Source organism: Somniosus microcephalus, chromosome 4, assembly GCF_052327205.1.
Source record: "Somniosus microcephalus isolate GS21.2 chromosome 4, FLI_Smic_1.0, whole genome shotgun sequence".
Taxonomy (NCBI): Eukaryota; Metazoa; Chordata; class Chondrichthyes; order Squaliformes; family Somniosidae; genus Somniosus; species Somniosus microcephalus.
The window spans coordinates 339750677-339769607 of NC_140990.1; the positions used below are offsets into that span (position 1 = coordinate 339750677).

At 47.4% G+C, this 18931-nt stretch overlaps 2 protein-coding genes across 2 annotated transcripts in view; both read left to right on the top strand.

Moving 5' to 3' along the window:
- Nucleotides 1–2707: 2707 nt before the first annotated feature.
- Nucleotides 2708–18931, top strand: part of LOC147120726 (C-X-C chemokine receptor type 2-like) — a 32550-nt gene continuing 16326 nt past the window's right edge. The window contains exons 1-2 of the mRNA XM_085986956.1: nt 2708–2903; nt 3274–3373. The gene's annotated coding sequence lies outside the window, so the exon portion shown is untranslated. The remainder of the gene's footprint in view (nt 2904–3273; nt 3374–18931) is intronic.
- Nucleotides 14071–16934, top strand: LOC147120727 (C-X-C chemokine receptor type 2-like). The gene has a single exon (XM_085986955.1). It carries the CDS (start codon nt 14071–14073, stop codon nt 15139–15141), a length of 1071 nt encoding a protein of 356 aa, XP_085843081.1. The 3' UTR covers nt 15142–16934.

Consider the following 18931-nt stretch of genomic DNA (forward strand, 5'->3'; position numbering starts at 1 on the left):
AACCGCCCCAAGTGCGAATTTTTTAAGAAACAGATATCGTACTGTGGCCACGTGATTGATGAAGAGGGGTTACATAAGTCCCCTGACAAAATTGAAGCGGTTATTAAGGCCCCAGCACCTGAAAATGTGTCGCAACTGAGGTCATTCCTCGGGTTGGTGAATTACTATCATAAGTTTTTGCCGAATTTGTCGACAATTCTGCACCCACTGAACGCCCTGCTACGAACGGGGGTAGCATGGAAATGGAGCGATGATTGTAAACGTGATTTTCAGAAGAGTAAGGACTTAATCACTTCGAAGGAAGTATTGGCTCGCTACAACCCAGCACTGCCAATCAGGCTGGCGTGTGATGCGTCTCCCTATGGCATTGGGGCGGTACTGTCACATAAATTACTTGATGGTTTGGAGAGGCCGATAGCTTTTGCGTCACGCTCGTTAACTTCTGCCGAGCGTAACTACGCCCAGATTGACAGAGAGGCCCTCAGCCTAGTGTGGGGGGTGAAGAAGTTCAATCACTATCTGCACGGTCAAAAATTTACTCTACTAACCGATCATCAACCTCTTGTCTCCATTTTCAACCCTCAGAAGGGCGTACCAATAATGACAGCACAACGGCTGCAGAGATGGTCCCTTTTCCTAGGGGCACACCAATATGACATCGAGTACAAAGGAACTAAACAGCATGGAAATGCTGATGGATTGTCACGTCTACCGTTGCCGACGGTGGAAGAAGAAGACCTTGCAGTGGATCCAATGGAGTTATTCCACTCGACCATAGTCGAATGTCTCCCTGTGATGAATGCAAACATAGAAAAGGAAACACGGAATGACCCGACACTATCATGGGTCTATGATTTAACGGTGAAGGGATTGACAGAGAGGCCCTCAGCCTAGTGTGGGGGGTGAAGAAGTTCAATCACTATCTGCACGGTCAAAAATTTACTCTACTAACCGATCATCAACCTCTTGTCTCCATTTTCAACCCTCAGAAGGGCGTACCGATAATGACAGCACAACGGCTGCAGAGATGGTCCCTTTTCCTAGGGGCACACCAATATGACATCGAGTACAAAGGAACTAAACAGCATGGAAATGCTGATGGATTGTCACGTCTACCGTTGCCGACGGTGGAAGAAGAAGACCTTGCAGTGGATCCAATGGAGTTATTCCACTCGACCATAGTCGAATGTCTCCCTGTGATGAATGCAAACATAGAAAAGGAAACACGGAATGACCCGACACTATCACGGGTCTATGATTTAACGGTGAAGGGATGGCCAGCACATGGCGAACCACTGCTGCCAGCATTCTCGCCGAGAAGAGAACAGCTGTCAGTGTGCAGAGGAACCTTGATGTGTGGATCCAGAGTAGTAATTCCACCTAAGTTGATGGATAGAGTGCCCAATGAGCTTCATGAGGGTCATCTGGGTGGGGTAAAAATGAAGAGCTTAGCCAGAGCGTTTGTGTGGTGGCCGGGAATCGATAGAGAAATCGAAGAGATGACCAAGAGCTGTGCAGGATGCCAGAAGGTCCAAAACGCCCCACCACAAGCTCCTCTGCATCCATGGGTGTGGCCCTCATCTCCATGGCAAAGGGTGCACATTGATTTTGCTGGTCCCTTCATGGACTCGATGTTTTTAATTGCGGTGGATGCACATTCAAAGTGGCCAGAGGTAATAAAAATGTCCTCAACCACCACGGAAAAACTATCACAGTTTTACGAACAATATTCACCAGGAATGGTCTGCCTGAACAGATTTGCTCTGACAATGGACCACAGTTTGTGTCTGAAGAGTTCCGGAGGTTCTTAAAGAACAATGGTGTTAAGCATTACACATCTGCCCCATATCATCCAGCCACTAATGGATTGGCCGAGAGGTTTGTCCAAACATTCAAGAAGGCTATCAAGGCAATGTGTAATGAAGATATACCCCTACAACACAAGGTGGACAACTTCTTGTTTGCCTACCGGAATGCGACATATGCGGTTACCAACCAAACTCCAGCCATGATGTTCTTCAATCGAAGACTACGATGCCGCTTGGATTTGGTTAAGCCAAACGTCCGAAGAGATGTGGAGAACAGGCAGTTTCAGAATATGAATGAAAGGCCGACCAGGAGTTTTAAGATAGGTCAACCAGTTTTGGCCCGGGACTACCGCACTGAGAAATGGCAGCCAGGAACGATTTGTACACGACAAGGACCTCTCATGTATACCGTGGATGTTGGGGAGAGCATTGTAAGATGCCATGCTGACCAGGTTCTAGAGTCACTGGAAAACGTCAACTCCACACCACGATCTGATACACCTGGTAATGAAATCGACGTTCCAATTGCAGCTACCACAGAACCGGTAATATTGGAAGCAGATGAACCAAACAACGACATTGATTCCGACTCAACATTGCCAGAAGAACCTGTTACCCCAAAGAGGCGTTATCCAGACAGAATCAGGAAGCCTCCTCAAAGACTGAACTTATAATTGCTTAAACTTAACCACTGTATCTAGTAACCGTAATTGTGATTGTAATTCGTTATCATTTAGTTGTTAAATGAATGTTATGTACTGTTTATCTAAAAGGGGAGGAATTGTTGTGTATGTACCTTTAAGAGAATAACTGGTCTCAGACTGCAGTACCGGCAGTGACCACCCCTGTATAAAAAGCACTAGAGAGCCTCTGTTGTATAGATTCGTTATGGACTTCCACCAGTAAACATCTGTCTGTTTTCACTCCTGCTAGTCTGTGTCTAAATCATTCACGGACTTAACACATAGCACTGGCGGGTCTTTACATATTACCGGCACTCCTTCATCTCTTGATTTCAGTGGACAGATAATCGCGGGCAGTGTGCCTATAATTTTGCAATCTCCACCAGAAGCAGGGAGTGTCGCAAAATCTCGGGTAAGTTGTACGTGTTTAGTGAAGGAAGCAGGCTTAATGTGCTGCTCTCTTACGTGTTTCTTTTGCTTAGTTTTGACCTCCTTATTTAGCATTGTAGTCTAGGTCTAGCTGCTTGTTCGTGAGTCAGGTGGTTACCTAACAGTATAAAGCATTTGGTCTGTTTACTGTTGACCTGATAGTGGCAGCTGGTCTGGGAACTTATTTGTCCAGCATTTCAGCACAAAGCAATAGGTAAGTGTACGCTTTCATAGTTTGCTGCTTCTTTGGGTTTCTCTTAATTTACACTCTCAATAGGAATATGGCAAACGTTACGTCTCTTTCCATACTTTTTTCCCTCTTCCTCTTATTTTTATTTCTCTTTCTTACACAGATATGGCAGATACAGAATTGTGACAAAGTGATTGGTGCTGTGGCCTTTTCTCAACCATAACCAGGTCCTTGACAGATCACACGCAACACGTGGGGACCAGGTGAGAAAACCCATTTGGCTGAGCATTTGTAAACAAAATAATCATAGTCAATCCAATCCAATGTGAGTATATTGTAGATACAGAGAAAGTGCTGAGAAATCGAAACTTTCAAGCGATTTAGCAATATCTATGCATTTTGTTATAGAATCCACCTCACATTACTGCTCAAGTTGTGTGGCAGACTGACCCAACATTAGTGCTGACTCCATTGTTGAGTGATTGACCCACTACCCCATGGTTCAGTGAATATCTTATGAAAGGAAATACCTGACATTTGTACGATTGACTGAACCCACATTGTGTATCCCCATTAACATCAAATGCATAGATCACTTCACTTGCCAATGGAGTTCCCTTAACAGAGTGATCAATAACCGGGGGCATAGATTTAAAGTAATTGGAAGAAGGATTAGAGGGGAGCTGAGGAGAATTTTTTCACCCAGAGGGTGGTGGGGGTCTGGAACTCACTGCCTGAAAGGGTGGTAGAGGCAGAAACCCTCATTGCATTTAAGACGTGCTCGGATGTGCACTTGAAGTACTGTAACCTGCAGGGCTACAGACCGAGAGCTGGAAAGAGGGATTAGGCTGGGTAGCTCTTTCTCGGCCAGCACAGACACGATGGGCCAAACGGCCTCCTTCTGTGCTGTAAATTTCTACGATTCTATACATTAAGCAGCAAAGCTTGAATTGCAAAAGCAGCTAATCCTTTTAACAATCAGGATAACAAATGGTGAAATAACAAACTGGGGGAAAAATTCAGTTGGTTTGCACCTCCCGTTAGCGCCTTAAGAGGGCGCTAATGGGGCGCAAAGCAACTAGCGCCCGGGCGCGGCGATGTTTGCGCCGCTCACGAAATTAACTAGACATTTTGCGGCGGCGCTAAACACTACCGCCACGATCTCCTGTGCCGGCAGATCGTGACGTCCGTCGAGCGTGCAACGCCCCGGTAGCGCCCCGGACCGGATATTGAGTGGCGCCCCCTGCCTTACCGCCTGCCGCTAGCAACGACAGGTTGAGGGGAGCGTTTTGCAGTCAGGAAGGGACTGGGGAACTCTAGTTAAAGGCGACCGCTTCCTGCCTTTTTTTGTTGGTGACATTTTTGCACCACGCATTCTGAGAGAGAGAGAGAGACTTCTGGAGAGATTCAACGCTGTGTGAAGGGGTTTTGGGTACTGAGCAGCACTTTGCAGGTTCATTTTGATTTGACCTTCCTTGCATCGATTTAGAAGAGACTGTGGGGGCTGCACTCTGAGCTCTTTCCCTGGGTCTCTCCATTGTTCTTTCCAGCAGATTTGATGTTTGCAGTCGAAGGTGATAATTAGCGCCAGGTGCTAAACTTTGCGCACGGCCGATAATCGCGCCCCAAACGGGGCGATACCGAATTTTTCCCCCTATGCCTCAAAACAAAGATCAGGTGTTACTCCAAATTATAACAGAAAAGTAAGACCGGTGACATAAATTTAAATGAGGGAAAAGTATACATACAACAGATATACATTTTAGAAATTCTTTACTCAAAGGCTAATAAATGTTTGGAACAATCTACCAGGTGAGGAAGTAAAGGCAAAAACTGTATGGCTGTTAAAAGTGCAGTTCTATGCTATAATAGGAGAGTTACATTACTAGAGGGATGATTTTGATAGAATAGCCTTTCCTCATCCTTCACTTTTCTGAAAAAAAGTCAATTGCAAAATCTCCATATTACAAAAAGGATCTGGGAGAAAGAGGAAAAAAGATTAACAAGGGTGATATCAGAACTGAGAGGATACAAATATAAGGAAAGACTGAGCAGGCTGCGGCGCTTTTCTCTAGAAAAGAAAAGACTGAGAGGTGACCTGACAGAGGTCTTCAAAATTATGAAGGGGTTCGATATGGTAGATTGTTTTAATTCATTCATGGGATGTGGGCGTCGCTGGCAAGGCCAGCATTGTTTGCCCATCACTAGTAGCCCTTGAGAAGGTGGTGGTGAACCGCCGCCTTGAACCGCTGCAGTCCGTGTGGTGAAGGTGCTCTCACAGTGCTGTTAGGGAGGGAGTTCCAGGATTTTGACCCAGCGACGATGAAGGATCAGCGATATAATTCTAAGTCAGGATGGTGTGTGACTTGGAGGGGAACTTGGAGGTGGTGGTGTTCCCATGCGCCTGCTGCCCTTGTCCTTCTAGGAGGAAGAGGTCACGGGTTTGGGAGGTGCTGTAGTGCATCTTGTAGATGGTACACAGTGCAGCCACAGTGAATGTTTAAGGTGCAATCAAGCAAGCTGCTTTTTCCTGGATGGTGTCGAGCTTCTTGAGTGCTGTTGGAGCTGCAATTACCCAGGCAAGTGGAGATTATTCCATCACACTCTTGACTTGTGCCTTGTAGATGGTGGAAAGACTTTGGAGAGTCAGGAAAGACTGTGGCTGGTCCAGTTAAGTTTCTGGTCATTGCTGACCCCCAAGATGTTGATGATGGGGGATTCAACGATGGTAATGCTGTTGAAGGTCAAGGGGCGGTGGTTAGACTCTCTCTTGTTGGAGATGGTTATTGCCTGGCACTTGTGTGGCATGAAGGTTACTTACCACTTATCAGCCCAAGTCTAAATGTTGTCCAGGTCTTGTTGCATGCAGGCACGGACTGCTTCATTTTCTGAGGAGTTGCGAATGGAACTGAACACTGTGCAATCATCAGCGAACATCCCCACTTCTGACCTTATGGTGGAAGGAAGATCATTGATGAAGCAGCTGAAGATGGTTGGGCCTAGGACACTGCCCTGAGGAACTCATAGAAACATAGAAGATAGGAGCAGGAGCAGGCCATTCGGCCCTTCGAGCCTGCTTCGCCATTCAATGAGATCATGGCTGATCATCCAAATTCAGTACCCTGTCCCTGCCTTCTCCCCATATCCCTTGATCCCTTTAGCCTTAAGAAATATATCCAACTCTTTCTTGAATATATTTAATGAACTGGCCTCCACCGCCCTCTGTGGCAGAGAATTCCACAGGTTCACCACTCTCTGGGTGAAGAAATTCCTCCTCATTTCAGTCCTAAATGGCTTACCCCTTATCCTTAGACTATGACCCCTGGTTCTGAACTCCCCGGCCATCAGAAACATCCTTCCTGCATCTAGTCTGTCCAGGCCTGACAGAATTTTATAGGTTTCGATGAGATCCCCTCTCAATCTTCTAAACTCCAGTGAGTATAAGCCCAATCGACACAATCTCTCCTCATACGTCATTCCTGCCATCCCAGGTATCAGCCTGGTGAATCTTCGCTGCACTCCTTCCATGGCAAGAACGTCCTTCCTCAGGTAAGGTGACCAAAACTGCACACAATACTCAAGGTGCGGTCTCACCAGGGCCCTGTACAACTGTAGCAAGACATCCTTGTTCCTGTACTCGAACCCTCTTGCTACGAAGGCCAACATACCATTTGCCTTCTTAACTGCCTGCTGCACCTGCATGCTTACCTTCAGCGACTGGTGCACAAGAACACCCAGGTCTCTTTGCACTTCCCCTTCTCCCAATCTATTGCCATTCAAATAATAATCTGCCTTCCTGTTTTTGCCACCAAAGTGGATAACCTCACATTTATCCACATTATAGTGCATTTGCCATGTTTCTGCCCAATCACCCAACCTGTCCAAATCGTACTGGAGTTTCACGACATCCTCCTCACAGCTTACCCTCCCACCCAGCTTTGTGTCGTCTGCAAATTTGGAGATATTACATCCAATTCCCTCGTCCAGATCATTAATATATATTGTGAACAGCTGGGGTCCTAGGACCGATCCTTGCGGTACCCCACTAGTCACTGCCTGCCACTCGGAAAACGACCCGTTTATTCCACCTCTTTGCTTTCTGTCCACCAGCCAGTTCTCTATCCAAGTTGTCTTGATTTCTTTGTGGGTTCAATAACGACTCATTTATGAAAGAGAAAGTTGTTTTAATCTAAAGTCTATTCAACTCTTTTTAACAGCCTTTACAGAACACACCATGCTGTGATGCATCTAGAATCAAACTGAAAGTAAAAACTGTCAGCCTGTTTGTCTGTGTCACATGACCTCTGCTGCTCAGGCACAAGCAATCAAAAACACAGACAAATATGCTGTAAGGCATAAGTAATCAAACACAGACAAATATCATCACTATTTGCTGATATCATTACACAAGTCAATACCTTCAGTGATGTCCTGGGGCTGAAATGATTGGCCTCCAACACCCACAACAATCTCCCTTTTTGCTAGGTATGACTCCAGCCAGTGGAGAGTTTTCCCTCCGATTCTCATTGACTTCAATTTTACTCGGGCTCCTTGAAGTCACACTCGGTCAAATGCTGCCTTGATGTCGAGGGCAGTCACTCTCACCTTAGCAGATGAGAGAAGATGTTTCCACTTGTGGGAGAATCCAAAACTAGGAGTCACAAATATAAGATAGTCACTAATAAATCTAACAAGGCATTCAGGAGAAACCTCTTTACTCAGAGGGTGGTGAGAATGTGGAACTCGCTCCCACAGGGAGTGGTTGAGGTGAATAGCATAGTTGCATTTAAGGAGAAACTAGATAAGTACATGAGGGAGAAAGGAATAGAAGGACAAAAGCAAAATACTGCGGATGCTGGAAATCGGAAATAAAAAGAGAAAGTGCTGGAAATACTCAATAGGCCAGTCAGCATCTGTGGAGAGAGAAATAGAGCTAACGTTCCAGGTCGATGACCCCTTGTCAGCACTGGACAAAGTTGGAGATGGAACAGGTTTTAAGCTCCCCTCCCCCTCTTTCCCTGCCCCTACATTTGCTTAACAACCTGTTCCATCTCCAGCTTTTTCCAGTTCTGACGAAGGGTCATCGACCTGAAACGTTAACTCTGTTTCTCTCTCCAAGGAATAGAAGGATAGGTTGATTGGGTGAGATGAAGTAAATAGAGTGGGAGGAGGCTCGTGTGGAACATATACACCAGCAGAGCCTGCTTGGGCCAAATGGTCCATTTTTGTGCTGTAAATTCTACGTAATTCTATGTAAAGTCTTATCCACACTTATATAGCACTGAAACCCGGCTTACGACAAGAGTTACAGATAAGAAACGATATTTTGAAAATCAAAGGATAAAAATTACTGTTGGCAATATTATTATACAAGATCTCATATCATGGAATGAGGAACGGGGTCACAACCCGCCACGGTGACCGCACGCACCCGACCTGAGCAGGTACAGAACATTCCGGCCATGGGTTAATTAAGGACAGTCAGCAGATTTGTAAAAGGCAAGTCCCTTCCAACAAATTTAATAGAGTTCTTTGAGGAGATAACAGTGTATTGATAAAGGAAATGTAGTGAATGTTGTGTATGTGGATTTTCAAAAGGAATTTGGTAAAGTATTGCACAGAAGGCTTGTTGATAAAATTAAGATACGTGGTATTAAAGGGAATGTGGCAGAAGTTTCGGAAGTTGGATACAGAACAGAACTTGAAAGAGAGAGCAGTAGTTAATAGACTTTATTGGGAAGTAGAGATGTAAACATAAAGGGCTAAAAATTCAGTTTGGGGCGCCAAGCTCGCCTGGGCACCGGAATTACCGCTGCGCGCGGAGCCACTTGCGCCATCGGGATATTCAGTTTCTGCGCCCCAAATGGAAGCCGGCCGCTAAACGAGGCTTCCCGCGCCCCGCTTGGGGCGCTGAAACTGAATATCGGCGCGCAAAGTGCCGCAGTGCCACCCGCTGCGGCACGGCACGCTGCGGTACTGCAGGCCTTCCTCCCACTGTTAAGGGGGAGGTGGCTGCAACAGTGCGATCCCCGCTCGCGAGTGCCGGCAAATGAGCCCGGCACCAAGGAGAAGTGCCGGGCTCTCGGGAAACAGCCGGCAATGCCGCGGGGGGGGGGGTGGTGTAGGAGGCCGGGGACGGAGGTGCGGGCAGGCGGCCGCCGAAAAAGCGGCCAGCCGCACCTCCACCTTAACTCGCTCCACTACCGCCACAGGTTGGCCCCTGTGTACCGGTCGCTATTTGCGGCCGGCGCGGAAGAGGCGGGCGCGACCTAATATGGCGTTCGGGGCGGTAGCGGGGTGCTGCGCACACCGATGATGTCATCGGTGGCGGCGCAGCGCTACAGGCTAACGCCACCATTAGCGCCCCGCTAAATATCGCGGTGGTTGTGGCCAGTGGCGCTAAAGCCTCTGAGTGGCCTCTTTGGGCGCAAACTGGTGGCGCAAGCAACTGAATTTCTAGGCCAATAAATATAAAAGTGCACAGAATTGGAGGTAACGTTGTGACATGGGTTGGTAATTGGTTGGGAGGTAGGAGAAAGCGATAAAGGGAATGTTCTCTGATTGGCGGGATGTGACAAGTGGTTTTCCGTAGGGATCTGTGCTGGGGCCTCAGCTTTTCACGATATATATTAATGACTTGGATGATGGAGTAGAGAGTTGTATATTGAAGTTTGCAGATGACACTACGTTAAGAGGGTACAGCAAATTGTGTGGATGGGAGCAGGAATTTACAAAGGGAGTGAGTGGGAAAAACTACGCCAGATGGAGTTCAATGTGGGGAGTTTGAAGTCATCCACTTTGGATCTGATAAAGAGAAATGGGAATATTTTCTTAATGGCATAACTGGCTTGAGGGGCTGATTGGCCTATTCCTGTTCCTATGGACCTAAACTGTGGTGTTTCACAAGAGTAAGTGTTAGGGCCATATCACCTTATACCTAGGAGTGGGCCTTTGGCGTAGCGGTAGCATCCCCGCCGCTGGGCCAGAAGGCGTAGGGTTTCGAACCCCGCTCCAGACAGTCCCGGCAAGTGGAGTCAGAGCTCCGGCTCTAAATTCTGGGTTGACATCCAGCGGGATACTTGCGTCCGTGGGTGTGGGTGGCCCCCCGCCCCTCGTATGGGTTGTGGGAGCCCGTAAAACCCTCCCGCCATTGGACTAACCACCCTAATGGCTGGTACGAAGATGGTTACGGTCACGGAAGGAGCGTTAATCGCGGCCAGAAATCCTCCCACCACTTCATACAGTTCCCCAAAGGGAACAGTGTGAAGACACGTACGACGACGACCTTATACCTGAATGCAGAGAATGGTTATGGAGAGGGAAAATACACCAAATTCTGTAAAATGTTAAAAGGAGTAACAGAGCAGAGAGGCTTACTGATTCATGTATATAAATCTTTAAAAATGGGAGAAGTTGATATATCTGTTAAAAAGCATTAAAAATCCTCGGTTTTATAAATAGGGCATAGATTAAAGCAAAGCCTTTACAAATCATTAGTTACGCAGTTAGAACGTTGTGTCCAGTTTCCCCATCCTACTTCAGGGAGAATGCCAAAACCGAGGAGAGCGTACAGAAGAGAATTACTAAGATAATGCCAGGGCTGAGAGGATTTATTTATAAGGAGATAATAGAGAAACTGGGCCTCTTTTCAGCAAGGAGAGAAGATTAAGAAGAGATCTGATAGATGTATTCAAAATGGTGAGGATTTTTGATAATTAAAATAGAATAAATCCTCTGGTTAGCCAGTAACTGGAGGGTATAAATTTACGATTGTCACCAAAAGAATGGGAGGAGAGATTAGGAGATTTTTTATTATATGCAGTGGCTTGTTGTATAGGTAATGCCCAACCACAAACTTTTTAAAGGGATGTGGATCAATAACAAACAAAAAGGGAAAGGGCAGGGGAATAGGATTCAGTGGCCAGCTCTTTCAGACAGCCGGCTCAGGCACAATGACCTTATTGTGTGCTGATTCTATACAAGGCTGTCTCCTCTGTCCTGCAACATTTCCATTGTTATATGAAATTATACACAATTGCAGGCAATCTTCAGCTGCCTACTGCCCCATTCACACTGGAAAATGGGGTGGTAGGCAGATTAAATCTTTTGAAAAAACCTACCACCAACTGGCCATCCAAGAACCAACCAACTCGATTTTCAAGTGGGACTTGAAATCGGCAGCCAGCGATATCGTCCAAAACAAATGGGAGCTTTATTAAAATATTAAAGTTGGGATTCTATGCCGGCTGTCGGACCCTGGCCCGATTTTCAGGTACCGATGTGCGGAACGTGTACTGCACACGCTCTGCCTCGTAGTACTGGATGAAGATCCAAAATTTTACAGGAGTTTCTCTTAAAGAAACAAAATTTGGCTCCAAAAGTTTTATCCTTTTTTTCAGGGCGTCACACTAAATTGAAACAGATTTCATTTCAAAGCCTCACTTCACCGTAAGTTAAAACAGAACCCATTTCTGGGATTCAACCATGGCTCAGTTAGAAGGTTGTGGGTTAAAGCCCCACTTCAGAGGCTTGAGCACAAAATCAGGGCAGGCACTTTTGTACAGCACTGAGGGAGCGCTGCACTGTCGGAGGGGCGGTACTGAGGGAGTGCTGCACTGTCGGAGGGGCAGTACTGAGGGAGTGCTGCACTGTCGGAGGGGCGGTACTGAGGGAGTGCTGCACTGTCGGAGGGGCAGTACTGAGGGAGGGCTGCACTGTCGGAGGGGCAGTACTGCGGGAGCGCTGCACTGTCGGAGGGTCAGTACTGAGGGAGCGCTGCACTGTCGGAGGGGCGGTACTGAGGGAGTGCTGCACTGTCGGAGGGGCGGTACTGAGGGAGTGCTGCACTGTCGGAGGGGCAGTACTGAGGGAGTGCTGCACTGTCGGAGGGGCGGTACTGAGGGAGCGCTGCACTGTCGGAGGGGCGGTACTGAGGGAGTGCTGCACTGTCGGAGGGGCAGTACTGAGGGAGTGCTGCACTGTCGGAGGGGCAGTACTGCGGGAGCGCTGCACTGTCGGAGGGGCAGTACTGAGGGAGCGCCGCACTGTCGGAGGGGCAGTACTGAGGGAGCGCTGCACTGTCGGAGGGGCAGTACTGAGGGAGCGCTGCACTGTCGGAGGGGCAGTACTGAGGGAGTGCTGCACCGTCGGAGGGGCGGTACTGAGGGAGCGCTGCACTGTCGGAGGGTCAGTACTGAGGGAGCGCTGCACTGTCGGAGGGGCAGTACTGAGGGAGCGCCGCACTGTCGGAGGGGCAGTACTGAGGAAGTGCTGCACTGTCGGAGGGGCAGTACTGAGGGAGCGCTGCACTGTCGGAGGGTCAGTACTGAGGGAGCGCTGCACTGTCGGAGGGGCAGTACTGAGGGAGCTCTGCACTGTCGGAGGGGCATTACTGAGGGAGCGCCGCACTGTCGGAGGGGCAGTACTGAGGGAGCGCTGCACTGTCGGAGGGGCAGTACTGAGGGAGCACTGCGCTGTCGGAGGGTCAGTACTGAGGGAGCGCTACGCTGCCAGAGGGGCAGTACTGAGGGAGCGCCGCACTGTTGGAGGGGCAGTACTGAGGGAGCGCTGCACTGTCGGAGGGGCAGTACTGAGGGAGTGCTGCACTGTCAGAGGGGCAGTACTGAGGGAGCGCTGCACTGTCGGAGGGGTAGTACTGAGGGAGCGCCGCACTGTCGGAGGGGCTGTACTGAGGGAGCGCCGCACTGTCGGAGGGGCAGTACTGAGGGAGCGCCGCACTGTCGGAGGGGCAGTACTGAGGGAGCGCTGCACTGTCGGAGGGGCAGTACTGAGGGAGCGCTGCACTGTCGGAGGGGCAGTACTGAGGGAGTGCTGCACTGTCGGAGGGGCAGTACTGAGGGAGCGCTGCACTGTCTGAGGGGCAGTACTGAGGGAGCGCTGCACTGTCAGAGGGGCAGTACTGAGGGAGCGCTGCACTGTCTGAGGGGCAGTATTGAGGGAGTGCTGCACTGTCAGAGGGGCAGTACTGAGGGAGAGCTGCACTGTCGGAGGGGCAGTACTGAGGGACGGCTGCACTGTTGGAGGGGCAGTACTGAGGGAGTGCTGCACTGTCGGAGGGGCAGTACTGAGGGAGCGCTGCACTGTCGGAGGGGCAGTACTGAGGGAGCGCTGCACTGCCAGAGGGGCAGTACTGAGGGACGGCTGCACTGTCGGAGGGGCAGTAGTGAAGGAGCGCTGCACTGTTGGAGGGGCTGTACTGAGGGAGCGCTGCACCGTCGGATGGTCAGTACTGAGGGAGTGCTGCACTATCGAGGGGCAGTACTGAGGGAGTGCTGCACTATCGGAGGGGCAGTACTGAGGGAGGGCTGCACTGTCGGAGGGTCAGTACTGAGGGACGGCTGCACCGTCGGATGGTCAGTACTGAGGGACGGCTGCACCGTCGGAGGGTCAGTACTGAGGGAGCGCTGCACTGTCGGAAGGCCAGTACTGAGGGACGGCTGCACTGTCGGAGGGGCAGCACTGAGGGAGCGCTTCACTTTTGGAGGGGCAGTACTGAGGGAGCACTGCACTGTCGGAGGTGCCGGCTTTTGGATGAAACGTTAAACTATCTGCCCTCGCAGGTGGATGGAAAAGATCCCTTGGCACTATTTTGAAGAAGAGCAGGGGAGTTCTCCTTGGTGTCTTGGCAAATATTTATCCCTCAGCCAACACCACTAAAACAGTTGGTCATTTATCTGTTTGTGGGACCTTTCTGTGCACAAATTCGCTGCCATGTTTCCCTACATTGCAACGGTAACTACACTTCAAAAGTAATTCATCAGCTCTGAAGCCCTTTGGAATGTCCTTGACTTTGAAAGATACTATATACATGCAAGTTCTTTCTATGTTTTTATTCACTTCACAATAAATTGAAACAGCTTCCATTTTAGGGGCTCGAACAGTTAAGAAGCCATTGCTTCTTCCAGCCATTTAGACATCTGTTGCTTTGTTTTTCAGAAGTATGTTCACCATGCATCAAGATAATTTGCTTGAAAACAAGAATTATTCAAACGGTAATTTCACGCTTGATGTTTACGTGATTCCATGCACCTCCATACGGATGAACAGATTTTATGTTAATCATACTGTCATTGCCATCTTCTACTGTATTGTTTCCATCCTTGCTATTGTGGGGAACTCTGTTGTCGTGATGGTTATACTCTCCGCAAAATATGTCAGATCTTCCACAGACATCTACCTCCTGAATCTGACTATGGCAGACCTCCTCTTTGCCCTCACTTTGCCCTTTTGGGCTGTGTACATGGTGAATGGTTGGATTTTTGGAAAGTTCATGTGCAAAGCCATTTCAGTCCTACAAGAAGTCAACTTTTACAGTGGGATTTTGTTGTTAGTTTGCATCAGTGTGGATCGATACTTGGCAATCGTTTGTGCCACCCAATATAGTAGCAGCAAACGCTATCTGGTCAAGTACATTTGTGCTGCAATGTGGACATTGGGAGTTGTATTTTCTCTGCCAATTCTGTTCTTCAGATCAGTCTTTGTTACATTTGACACAAATCAGACGGTTTGCTCCGATTACAGTTCCAAATCAAATGATAATTTCAGAATAGGTATCAGAATTATACATCATTTTGCTGGCTTCATCATGCCATTACTCATCATGCTCTTCTGCTATGGTTTCACTATGAATACCCTCTTCCGAACAAGAAGCCATCAAAAACATAAAGCCATGAAAGTCATCATAGCAGTGGTGCTCACCTTTCTGATCTGTTGGCTTCCCGACAATATTGCTGTTTGTACAGACACATTATTGAGATCCAACATTATTGATGATAGCTGTAATTTCAGGACTTACCTTGAAAGAATTTTGTTTGCAACCCAGATTTTAGGACTCATGCATTGTTTCATCAACCCAATATTATATGCCTTCATTGGACATAAATTCAGACACCACCTTATGAACTTATTACGTAGCAAAAGACTCATTAGTCAAGAGGTTATGATGAAGTATGGAAGGCAAACATCTCAAGGATCGGGAAGGAAGTCCACCTACTTTACCAGTACTGTATAAAGTTGATTAGGGTGAAATTGCACTGTGCAATATTGGCACACGAATTAATTAATGGAGTCATAAGATATTCACGCCAATAATTTCCGTAGGACTTCTCCAGATAACAACGACTTTACTTTAAAACAATAATTCGTTGGCTCTGAAGCGATTTGGGATATCCTGAGGAGGTGAAAAATGGATATAAATGCAAGTTCTTTATTTACTATCCAAGGCTATAACCTCTAAATCAATGTCACGTTTTGGAATATGTAGTGCACCATTTTGCAGTTGCCAACTGTCTTCAGCTGTAAGGATTCTTGGAGATAAATCTGATACAATTTACTTATTTATGAGGGTGACATTTCCAGTTTCCCAATTTTGTTATATAGTTTGTAACGTCCAATATATTTGATAGAATTTATATTAGAATCCAATATAACTCCATGATTCTGAAATTCTGCAGAATTTTTCCTGAAGTGTTTTTTATTTGTTCCTGGGATGTGGGCGTCGCTAGCAAGGCCAGCATTTATTGCCCATCCCTAGTAGCCCTTGAGGTGGTGGTGGTGGTGAGCCGCTATCTTGAACCGCTGCAGTCCGTGTGGTGAAGGTGCTCCCACAGCGCTGCTAGGGAGGGAGTTCCAGGATTTTGACCCAGCGACGATGAAGAAACGGCTGATATATTTCCAATTCAGGTTGGTGTGTAGCTTGCAGATGGTGGTGTTTCCATGCACCTGCTGCACTTGTCCTTCTAGGTGGTAGAGGTCGCGGGTTTGGGAGGTGTTGCCGAAGAAGCCTTGGCGAGTTGCTGCAGTGCATCTTGTAGATGGTGCACACTGCAGCCACGGTATGCCGGTGGTGGAGGGGGTGACTGTTTAAGGTGGCGAATGGGGTGCAAATCAAGCGGGCTGCTTTGTCCTGGATGGTGTTGAGCTTCTTGAGTGTTGTTGGAGCTGCACTCATCCAGGCAAGTGGAGAGTGTTCCATCACACTCCTGATTTGTGCCTTGTAGTTGGTGGAAAGGCTTTGGGGAGTCAGGAGGTGAGACACTCGCCGCAGAATTCCCAGCCTCTGGCCTGCTCTTGTTGCCCAGTATTTATGTGGCTTGCCCAGTTAAGTCTCTGGTCAATGGTGACCCCCAGGATGTTGATGGTGGGGAATTTGGCGATGGCAATGCCGTTGAATGTCATGGGGCAGTGGTTAGTCTCGCTTGTTGGAGATAGTCATTGCCTGGCATTTGTGTGGCACAAATGTTACTTGCCACATATCAGCCCAAGCCTGATTGTCGTCCAGGTCTTGCTGCATGCAAGCATGGACTGTTTCAATATCTGAGGAGTTGCGAATGGCACTGAGCACTGCAATCATCAGCGAACATCCCCACTTCTGACCTTATGATACAGGGAAGGTCATTGAAGCAGCTGAAGGTGGTTGGGCCTAGGACACTGCCCTGAGGAACTCCTGCAGCAATGTCCTGGGGTCACATATCGGCCAAGTTTCCTTCCCGAAAGGACATTAGTGTTTTTACAACAATGCGATAGTTTCGTGGTCACCATTGTCAGTCTCAGTAGTCACCATTACAAACACTAGCTTTTTCTTAACTGAATTTACATTTCCCAGCTCACGTAGCTGGATCATTAGTCCAGGCCTCTGGATTACTTGTCCAGTAACATAATCACTATGCTACTGTTCCTGATGGGTTTGGGAAGAAGTGATTGTACGACAGATTATACAGTCAGAGAAATAACTGGACTAGATGAACCGATTGGACTTTTGTGATTCTATGCTTTGTTATCTATATCTCATTAAAAATTTTAGAGGGCACAGGCCTGCCCAAAAACATGACTTTGTAGTGTAACATTTCTTGCTCACACTTTCATATCAACTTTTCCCATTATAAATTCCTTGGTTACCATTTCCAATTTAATTTTACTTTGTAGACTTTCATCGGTTTGGTTTAGAAACATAGAAACATAGAAGATAGGAGCAGGAGTAGGCCATTCGGCCCTTCGAGCCTGCTCCGCCATTTGAGATCATGGCTGATCATCCAAATTCAGTACCCTGTCCCTGCCTTCTCCCCATATACCTTGATCCCTTTAGCCTTAAGAAATATATCCAACTCTTTCTTGAATATATTTAATGAACTGGCCTCCACCGCCCTCTGTGGCAGAGAATTCCACAGGTTCACCACTCTCTGGATGAAGAAATTCCTCCTCATTTCAGTCCTAAATGACTTACCCCTTATCCTTAGACTGTGACCCCTGGTTCTGGACTCCCCGGCCATCAGAAACATCCTTCCTGCATCTAGTCTGTCCAGACCTGACAGAATTTTATAGGTTTCGATGAGACCCCCTCTCAATCTTCTAAACTCCAGTGAGTATAAGCCCAATCGACACAATCGCTCCTCATACGTCATTCCTGCCATCCCAGGTATCAGCCTGGTGAATCTTCGCTGCACTCCTTCCATGGCAAGAACGTCCTTCCTCAGGTAAGGTGACCAAAACTGCACACAATACTCAAGGTGCGGTCTCACCAAGGCCCTGTACAACTGTTTATCGATGAACCAATAAAATCACTCATAAGGCCTTTTCAAAAAATTTTCATCTGCTATATTATTCTCATTAACTGAAATTTATAATGCCCAAAATAAAGTTTTAAACAAAATGAAACATAATCAAATTCATAAATTAGATTTTTCTACCTTTTAATTTCTTTATGAAAGCTTTCACTTCAAGGCCTCAGCCAGTCGCACATGCCTGGTCTTCAACTGGATATTTTTAGCTCACAACAGCGAAGAGAGGCTGTTCAATCACACTGCAAATTCAGAGTATGTGCAGTTTATAGAGTTTGCCAGCATTTTCTGTTGTTATTTCAGATTTCCAGCATCCGCAGTATTTTGCTATTGTATTACAATTTAATCATGTTCCTTTTACTGAGATTTCCCAGCATACAATGTGCATCGATGGGAACTGAAGGGTAGAAGGGTGCGTCCCATCACCCTGTGAGCATTGCAATTCAATCCTCAAGGCTTTCATGGGTGAGGTCGGCTTGGGTGATAGCACATCTTCAGGACCCGACTACCAATCATAAAATATACTAAAAATATCCAAGGAAAAAGAAAGACTCGCATTTCTACAGCGCTTTTCACGACACCGGACGTCCCAAAGCACTTTACAGAAGATGAAGCACTTTTTGGAGTCACTGTTGTAATGTAGGAAACGCAGCAGCCAATTTGTGCACAGCAAGCTCCCACAAACAGCAATTTCTGAGGCTTAAGGAATATTCCAATATAAATAATTGTAAACTGCATAATCTGTTTTTAGTGATGTTGATTGAGGGATAAATATTGGCCCCAGGACACCGGGGAGAACTCCCCTGCTCTTCTTCAAAATAGTGCCGTGGGATCTTTTACATTAACCTGAGAGCAGACGGGGCCTCGGTTTAACATCTCATCCGAAAGAGTGGTATAATCGACTCAGGCTCGCTTATAATATAAACAGGAGGCTCAATGGGGGCAGTGACGCAATGGGGACAAGGAATCGAGAGAGCAAACTGGATGGTCTAAGGGGCGAAAAATTAAAACGTCAAATTAATTATTTTAACTTTCCTGAAAAAAACTTCTGAAAGTCCAAAACAATACAACACCAGAGAGCTGTACAATGACATAAACTGCGAGGGAGACCAGGCTAGGTAAATCTGTGACTGGCAAGGCGTGACACCCTTAACATTGAGGGCTCGAATTTCACAGGGCTGTGGAGGCGGGAATGGAGGCGTGTGGGGTGTTAAAATTGCAAAAGGTGGCGGGCGGGCCCGCCCA